The sequence below is a fragment of the Osmerus mordax genome, chromosome 4 (assembly GCF_038355195.1).
Source record: "Osmerus mordax isolate fOsmMor3 chromosome 4, fOsmMor3.pri, whole genome shotgun sequence".
Classification (NCBI taxonomy): Eukaryota; Metazoa; Chordata; class Actinopteri; order Osmeriformes; family Osmeridae; genus Osmerus; species Osmerus mordax.
In genome coordinates, this window is record NC_090053.1 from 6,773,581 (window position 1) to 6,783,499 (window position 9,919).

Here is a 9,919-nt window from a genome sequence, read left to right on the forward strand (position 1 = left end):
AGGTGTAGCGTCTGTTACCCTAGTAACATACAGTACACCGGCTGGAGATAACCCAGATGGCTCTGATGCACACTATGGTCTACCTCAGGTACATTCATTAAATGCTACCTTAAATGGATGATTATTCCTGTTGAATGGTACACAAAGACAGGCAGCAGAATTTGGTCCAGAGCCTAATGCGATGTACAGGACACATAGAGGACAGATATGAGTTCTGTGTCTGACTCATCTCACACACAGACTAAGTACACCCGTCTGCCTCCAGCACCTCACGCTCCCATTCATGTCATATTCATCCCGTTTTTCATGTTTGTTTTCTGTTTGGTTTTAGGTTGGATCTGTGGTGGATAACATGCAAGGTTCTCTTAAAACCCAGAACCCAACTTTGAATAAATCGCCACAAAAACAAACAGAATTCATCCGATTCACATTAGAATAATTGATATCACCGAAACACTGTTGTGACCCGATTCACTATATTAGATCTACTTAATATCTAGGTACAAAAGGCTCTCTCTCTAACTGGTGTGTTGGACACTGTGACACAGCACAAAGCAGTTACTCGTGCCGGGCTAGCAAGGATGACTTGTGGGTTTGCGGCATGTTGGGGAGGGCAGGGGGGGAGCCATGATGGTGTGGGAGATGAGAGGCTTGGATGGGATATGGAGTGGTAGATGTGTTGTGGGGATTGACAGCTGAGTGACAGGGGGAGAGGTGGGACATGCAGGGGGTAAGCTTGGTGGGTGAGTGACACGAGGCACCTTGGGACAGACAGGGTCACACTGGACCTCCTCCCCCCCCCGCCCTCTCTCTCCCCCTTTCTCTCCCCCCTGCCCACCCGTCTATAGTCCGGCTCTGTGTGATGACAGGAAGAAAAGGGTGGATGTCAGCAAAAACACAGTGTGTATTTCCATACAGTGGCTACAGTAGCTACAGTACAGTGATGCGTCACCCGGCATCAGAGCCAGCTGTCAGCTGTTTCCTGACATTGAGAGAGAAGCAGGCCAGGGTCAGGGGAGAGGTGGCTTGGGGGACAAAATGCCAGTCTGACTCCATCCCTGCCCCCCTTCCCGCCAAACCCACCATTTCACCCCCCCCCCCCCCCATTTCCTCCCGTTTGCTATGCGATGACCTACTGGAGACCCCCCCCTGCCCCTTTCAGCATTGACCATGTGACTGAAAAAGCTCAGCGCACACTAGCTAACAGTACATAAACAAATTAAATGCTATACAGCATAATAATAAGGTTGAGTGACACCAAAAGGTTACACATAAATATGCGATAAACAAGACAATGTAATCATTATGACTGTTATTAACATAAGGTTAAAAATCCCCATGGCCTTGAATTTGAAAGGTTGTTTTGAAGGGAAGCAAATAATATGGAGAAAAGAGAGAGAAAAAGGGGTTAAGGAGGAAGCTGGATGAGATGAACAAAAGATGATCTTTGTACGAGCAGCACAGTTTGCTTATTATTCTAGTACTAATTTTCCCCTCGGAGCTCATTAGAGTCTGGAGAGGAACAGATAGGGCCCCTAACCACCAGACTGAAACTATAGCACTGGAGATGGAGGGAGCGAGAGAACATGAAAAAAATTGAGGCAGAGGGAGAGAGAGAGAGAGAGAGGGGGGCTAGGGGAGCTACAGGGAGCGAAAGAGAGAGAGCACCGTCTGTAAAAACATCAACTGTCACAACTAGGGAACAAGTATGGGAGAGTGAATCGTTCTCCCACTCCATCTCTTTCTCTTTTTCCCTCCCTCTCTTTTTCTCTCACCCCTTTACTCACTTTTACTTTCTCTTGCTATCTCTCTCACACACACACCTCTTTTTCACAAAACCATATTAGCATCCTCTTGAGGATAGTGAAGTGGATGCTGTCAGATATTCTGCCAGATAGATTTCCAACAAATGAATTTCAACGTGAGGCTCAGATTAGGTTTAAGAAAAATAAAAGTACAATTTAAATTTTATTGGATCAAAGCAAATAAAAAAACAATAAATAAATATTTTGTTTGAGAAATCAAATGGAGGATTTGTTCTAAATATTCACATGTATTTTACAATTATTAATCATAATAAAATTCCTTTATAGCTTTCCGGTATAGTTTCAGTTAAAGCCACATTTCGACTGAAACAAAAACAAGAAGCAAGAGTTAGGAGCTAGGGCAGCCTCAGGTTCCACACACAATCACTAAGATTTATAACATTGAAATACGGAAATACAGATATTCAACCAGATTCAATTAGTCATAGAGTAGCATATTATCATATAGAAACTTTCAGATTGTATATATTTATAGATCCATTATACAGCAACAAGAGTCTTTAGTGTTTTCACTGATCCTCTGTAGTAGCAGAAGTGAAGAAACAGTTCCTCACTGGGGACAAATGTAAGAGCAGCAGTCTAAGGTGGACAACAAAGAGAGTAACAGAGATAGCTGGGGGAGGATGAGAGGAAATGGGGATGGGGTCAAAGGAAAGGATGAGGTTGAGATAGGAGGAAGGAGAGGAAAAAGGAGATATACAGGGTTAAGGGAGAATAATGAGAGAGGAAGAGAGAGAGAAAGAGAGAGAGAGAGAGATGGAGAGGGGGAATAAGATGTTAAGAGGGATGGCTAAGGTGGAAGCAGAAGAATAAGGTAGTATAGGGGGAAGAGGAAGTAGGAATAAAAAAAGGTGGAAGGAGAGGAAAGAAGAAGTGGAAGGAGAGGAATAGAACATTTGGGGATAGAGTTAGGGAGGAATAGGGAGAGATTTGGAAGAGAGGGATGGGGATGAATATAATAAAGAAGGAAAAGACAGGTGCAAGAGTGAGCAGTGGGGTTGCACTGAACACATGAACACAGAATGGTGAGAGAGAAAGAGAGAAAGAATGGGAAGGGGAATAAGGAGGAGTTTAGATGGCTGGAAGTTATTTGTGAAATGCAGAGAATGTAGATTAAGATTGGCCTCTGTATCTTCTGATCTAGGACAAGTTTAGAGGTTCCTCTCCAGTGAATACTGTTTGGCTTTGGGGAGGGAGGGCTAGACCTTGATCAGAAACTTGGGTAACTTCACCCCGGAGTACACAGACATTGTGGACTACAAAAATGGAGTCAGTATGGGTGACTATGGCCATAGTACATGGGAAATGTATGCAGCTCTTTGACACTGTAGGTAATACAGAGAGACATTCTTCAAAGCAGATGCAGATAGAAAGGATTGATGTTGGGCTGTGGGGGTTGACCTTCAGTTATTACTCGCTTTAATGCGTAAATGATTGTATTTCTGAGGATAAAAAAGTTTTGGCTGTCCAAAGCTGCAGTCAGGCTGCGGACTGAGTGAATGTGTCAGAGCGCCTGCTTGGACTAAATACACCTTCCTCCCATCTCTCACCTCCTCATTCATCCTAATCCTTCCCTCTCAACTACCATCCATCTCTGTCATCTGCCAACATGTCTATCGCTCTGCTCTCTCTTCCTATGCTCTCCCTATGTTTCTCTTTCTCTATTGCTCTTTCCACAGTCTCCCAATCTGCTGGACTGACAGGCAGTCTGAAGAAGTCTGTCGGTTCTCCTCCTCCTCCTCCTCCTCCTCCTCCTCCTCCTCCTCCTCCTCCTCCTCCTCCTCCTCCCCTTCTTCCTCCTCCTCCTCCCCTTCCTCCCTACATGGGGAAGACCAGGAAGCCAGAGAAAGTGGAGTACTTCCAGCCACCCATCAGGTTTCCGCGCTCCAGTTTGAGGTAGGCACGGTCTCCTTTCTCCATCTGGATCAGAACGCCGTTGCTGGCCGCTTCACGGGTCACATCCTGGTCCCCAGCGAAGGCCGAGATGACCGGCCAGCCGTTGTGCATCAGACTCACCTAGAGGGGAAGGGGGGGAGTGGGGGTTAGGGACACAGTCACGTGCACACACCATCACACATATCGTTACACACAGTCAGACAAATAACTGGACTCACATACAATTACACTCACAAACACACAATGACATTCACACATGAACACGTGCCGTTACACTCAAAATTGCAACTGGAAACATCCTCGTGAGACCCATGGTGAGCACGTTCAAACACACTCCCACACACACACACATCCCCAAGCGTTCACATACACACTCATTCTGTTCAAACACACACTAACACGTCCTCAAACATGTACATACACACACCTTCTGTTCACAAAAACATCCTAAATAGAACTATTTGCTTGGACCATAATTACCCATAATAGACCGTAAGCATAACCATGAAAATCCCATAATTCTCCTCATCACACAGAACTGGAGAGTCCCAGTGTGGAAGGTTGAGCACCTCTTGAATCAAACATGCCTGTGTCTATTGTCTGAACATTTCACACAGCACATAAGAGTTTAACACAGAACTCCCAGGCCCCGACACATGGGGCTCTTATTTAGAACGGTGAGGGAGACATCCCGGATGGAGATGGTGTTTGGTAAAAAGAGAGATAAAACAGTGAAGGATGGTGGAGAAAGACAGAAAATCTGATGGAGAGCCAGAACATGTCAGAGAGAGAGAGATACAGAGAGAGAATATACAGGGTTTGGAGAAGTGGATACCGTGAGTGAGATGCCAGAGAAATGTACAAGATAGAGATGGGCAGGACAGAGAGGCAGGCAGGACAGAGAGGCAGGGAGGACAGAGAGGCAGGGAGGACAGAGAGGCAGGGAGGACAGAGAGGCAGGGAGGACAGAGAGGCAGGGAGGACAGAGAGGCAGGGAAGACAGAGAGGCAGGGAGGACAGAGAGGCAGGGAGGACAGAGAGGCAGGGAAGACAGGGAGGCAGGAAGGGGGGTCAGAGAGACAGGGAGGGGCAGGACAATCTCTACTCAGTGTGCATGTAATGAGTCCAGCAGGGAGAGTAGGCAGGGAGATGAGACTAGAGTGGACTGGGGTAAGACAAGCTGCTACACATCACCTCAACCCAGGGGAGACTCAGTCTCACACACACATAGACACACACACACCTAGACACACACACACATTGACACACACACACACAGTGTGGGCCGTAGTGGAGGGTCAGAGCGGGGAAAGTCCCAGGTCCGTGGCAGTGATGTATGGGACTAATAAAGCGATGACAGGACAAACGTTGGATGGGTCAGTTCAGCCCTCAATGATGAAGAGGAGCCTGGGGAGAGGAAGATGAACACAGACACAAGACAGCATAACATACTCTCTCTCTCTCTCTCTCTCTCTCTCACACTCACTGACTCTCTCTCTTTGTCTCTTTCTCTCTCTCTTTCTTGCCCACACACAGAATAAACACACACTAACAAATAACAAGATCCCGGACAACCTCAAACACACTCAATTACTACGACAATAAATACAATGGCGTTTGTCTTTGTGTGTTGTACGTTAGAGGGTTGGCTAAGGCCTATGTCAATTGTCCTGGACTTTACTACACGCCCATCCCCAATGTTTCATCTCCCCCTCTGCCTTCCCTCCTCCCCTGCCCTCCTCCCTCTCTTCCCCAGCCCTCTGCCCCCATGTCATGTCCAAGAGTTTGGGTGCTGTGTATGGTGTCCACGGTGTCAGTCTCTCATTGAACTGCATTTATTAAAGCATAAGCACCCATTTAAGTCCTGAGAGGAGAGAGGCTTTAGATATAGCACTGGCCCACGTCCACTCTGTTTTAATGCAGCACTTAACCCTGATCACCAACACACACGTCCTCCCTGACACAAAGCCACTTCCTGCCCAGACAATATGTCTGGTAAGACAGAGGCCTTTCTTTCTCTCTGTCTTTCTCTCTCTCCCCACGCTTTCCCTCTCTCTTTTAACAGAGAGAGGACAGGGTGACAGAGACACAATAGCTGTTCTGTAGGCCTGGGAAATTCGACCACTTTACAGCTGACATGTCTGGAAAATAGAATCCAGTTTTCGAGACCAAGTTTCTTTGAGACCGTCAAAGTGAATTCAAGGACATTGAAGGAACATATTATAATTTGGAGAGAAAGGACATCTGGCACAAGCATCAGTGAAAAAACACAAGTCTATGAGAGTCTTCTTTAGTTTCCAGTGTTTCATTTAAATCATGGTTCCTCACTGTCTGCTATCAGAACCTGCTCTGGAAAACCCTCATGCTTATGACTCTGAAAAAAGTTGCGTGTTTTAAGAATATTAGAGATAGATTGGAGAAGCTGAACATCTGTTTTCACTGTTGGAAACCAGATATCCTACTTTCCAGTTGATGAGATAGTTAGACATTTCTTTACTGCATGTTTGTGTTTATTTAATTGAGTGAACGATGGTAATTTCTTGATTATATTGATGTTGTGTGTGTGCCAATAAACGTCATAAACACTGTCACACCTGTATTATCCAATGGAACCCATGTATTTGCTAACCTAATCACCTTCAGACTCTGTGTAATGTCCAATTATAATATTTGTCCTTGAACATTCTAGAGGTAGACCCAGTCCCTGTAGAAAAGCAGGATTCACTGTCTCTGGTTTGGACCAGTTTCAACGCATTCTTCCAATTTAAACACCAACGTAAAGCATTAGGAGATAAGCTGGGTATTTATGTGTGCTGAATCTCTGTTCTCCTTCCCCTGGTCTGCTCCACATCCACAGATAGACAGATATGAGTGGTTGAGATGTTTATGGACGCCAGGAAATGGAGATGGTTGGAGTCACCCCGCTACGGCACGGTACATGAAAGAGTGGCCACCATCTTGCTTTAGCGTGTTAAAACATGTTTATCTTACAGGAAAGATTCGAGGGTGACAGGTAGACTGTTGGTATTTAAAGGTCCAATGTTTGCTATAAAACGAACAAAGATTATGTTTGAGACTTGATGTGGAGTCCTGCAGTCATACAGCATTATACCTGTAGGCCTTCTAGCTTAGATTTAGTAAATTGACAACAACTTGATGTGTAAATATGCATTCTCTATTCACATTCTGTGGTTGGAAGAACTTCTTTCATTGATTTCCTCCTGTCTTCTTTCCTTCCCTTCATTTGTCTACACAAAGCCATCGGCCTACTCTATGTCAATCTCTCCCTTCCTCAATCCCTGTTTCTGCTGGACATATTGTATTTAGAGCAGTGAGATACAGAGCTCAGTAGTGGATGCAGCTGGATAGCAGAGTGCACAAACGCTACCTGATCAGAGCTCAATGTATCTTTCTCGGATCTTCACGTAGGCCATCTTTAAAGTAGGCCTCCAACGAATTCCGTCACACCTGTCTGCCCCCACTCAACCACCCAAAAAATAGGTTCTACCACGTGCTTGCTCCTTGGTTGCTCATGTTGCATAGCTATCTGTTTGTGGTCTAATGGAGCTCAGTGACACAAGCATGAATGCGATTTGACGGGGCTTGTCCTTTCTCTTTTCCGCTCCCGTGGATTGTTGTCGACTAATTAATTCAGACGCCAATACGGAATGAATAACAGAATGTAATAGTGATGCCCTGGAGACCTCACAGCGTAATTATACAGCAGTTTAATTAGAGAAAGATAGACTCTAATTAAGGCTGAACGCGTTTCAAAAGCCACGTTGTCTTGTTAAATGCTATTTACAGAGGGCGAGGCCAACATATGATTAGGTGTATCGGCTGATTTGGCGCATCAAAGTATTAGGTTAGTCTATGTGTGAAACGAAGGAGAAGCCAGGCCATCAGTGTGGACAAAAGTTTGACAAACAACCACAATCAATACAAATTCTGCCATCAAAATGCTGTTTTATAGAAGCAAATTAACTTGTATTTTATTTTTTACATGTGCTAGCAGATGCAGTCAATTAAACACATAGCGTGACCGCCGGCGCGCTTTTTGTTATCTCTGTCCGTGGTCCTGAAGTGGGTACCGCATCTACATCGACGGTCCCAATTTGGATCCGCAAGGCTTATCGATTAATTAGAATTCAGCGTGTGGCTTTCATCTGCAAATCCCCCTTCTCTCCCGGGGACGACAGCTAATAATACAACTACAAATCATTGCTAGTGGTGTCGCTTTAGAATTTACTGGTGGTATTCAACTTTTATGAGGTCTACCAGCGGGAGTTGCGTTTGACTCTCCAATTCATCGCCAGCTCATGGATTTTGCAATCACACATATACACACACATACGCTTGCAACATACCCGTGCTTTTACACGCACGCAACACAGTCAAGACACGTCTACGTGCAGCAACATACGATGCACACTCAATCCCTGTACACTGACCTGCATGGTTTGACGATTATACACTTTCACCACGTGGAAATTAAAACTGTATATTCCTTTGCGCGGGGCGATGAAATTGCTCCTCTCCTCGTCGAAATGTTTTCCAACGTTGACGAGTATCTGTGGGATATACAAGGACTGTGAGGAGGGAGAGAAAACAGGGACATCAAAGGCACTCTTCTTTTTCATGTCATAAATGCTTTATACTATTTGCGCAACGAAGTCCAAATGGAATCACTCCTCATACATTAATCATGTGTTGGCGCAAACGGCAACCTCACAAAACTTCATTCTAACTCAACTACTTTTGGTCACAAGTTCGAACCTCATACGTAATAAATCTCTGATAATAATTAATGAATGTCATTTTCCAGACTCAAATGTCTAATTTTATGAGACCAAGACCTGCAGAGCAGAACTATTGAGTCTAATTGAAAAGCCGTTTGAAAGAGATTAACCTTTGAAATTGGGGAGTAGCATGAAGACGAACATCGCCCTCGCGACCTGGTATTCCATTATTTGGAGGGAATTCTTACCGCATTCCATCTACACAGGTGTCCTAAACTATTAAAACATATAACATTTAAAACTGCAGAATTAAATATCCTCGTTAAACATGTATCAAACACTTCTAAACTGATCATATCTATTATCTTCCTCGACACCAAGACCAGGCTCGCTCCACTCTGGAAACGGTTGCTATTCAGTTTTCTAATGACAGCAATACACATGTGGTGACAGTTAACCCACCTGGTCGAAATAGATGACCATAGTCCGATTACTCATCTCCGAGGGCTCGTGATTGGTGTTTCTCACGGCTGAAAAAGCCACTTTGGCGCTCCCAGAGCGCACCGATATCCCGAGCGTCGTCGTGGTGGGATCCGAAGTTGGGTTGGAATCGCAAACGACAAGACATTTCCCCTCTAGCACGATGGGTTCCGTCTCGTTCTGAGCGTTCACTAGAGTCACTAGCCACACTGCGCCCAGCACAAACGTCAACATGACTGCGACTTCAAGCTGTACTTTGTCGCTGTGTCCCGGGAAGAAACGGGTTGTGTTTTCAGAAGTCCGTGGAGAGTAAGAAGCTTTTCTTATTGTTAGTACTTTTAAATAACCAACTCCCCCTTTGCTAATTCAAAGCTCTCATTTGAGTATTATCTTGGTCTCTCAGGAGCGAACAGAACAACGTTTTGATTTTCCCTTTTCTTATTGAAAATGACGAGGAGTTCCCTTTACCAGTTGTTTCCCACGTTACTGTAACTTCTTTCAAACCCTTCTCGGCTCGAGCTCCCCGCTTTCTTTGCTCACTCCGTAATCGAATAACCAGTCGCGAGCGGTACGAGGCCCTTGTCTAGTCGAGGCGCAGTTGAATACATAGCGCGGGGTCCGTCTGCTTGCGCACTGAATTATTGATATGTGAGATATTAGAGCTGAAACACAAAGGCTCGGACGAGCGAAGCTCCCGCCCTGCTCGTTTTCAGCAGACCCCTCCCTCCGGGACCTCAGTCTCAGACGAACGAATCTCTAGATTTCCAATCGGCACAGACCCGCCTCCCTCATCACGAAACAGTTGGAGTTATTTTCTCGCGCAAGAAGTATCTTACAGGTGGACTCTGCTCCGGCAGGCACCGGAAGGGTTGACACCCCGATGTTCCGTTTGGAGAGGATCTATACATACCATACCGTAGCCTCTACCTCGCACCTGCATTTTTTACAAACTGGCTTTCAGAAAACTTGTGGGTTGTG

General features: G+C 45.4%; 1 protein-coding gene across 1 annotated transcript; it reads right to left on the bottom strand.

Annotated features, from left to right (window-relative positions):
* Nucleotides 1–3,644: 3,644 nt before the first annotated feature.
* cbln1 (cerebellin 1 precursor) lies at nt 3,645–9,175 on the bottom strand. Its single transcript, XM_067235189.1, has 3 exons — nt 8,924–9,175; nt 8,174–8,293; nt 3,645–3,842 (listed from the first exon to the last, which is right to left on the bottom strand). Exons 1-3 carry the CDS (start codon nt 9,173–9,175, stop codon nt 3,645–3,647), a joined length of 570 nt encoding a protein of 189 aa, XP_067091290.1.
* Nucleotides 9,176–9,919: the final 744 nt, after the last annotated feature.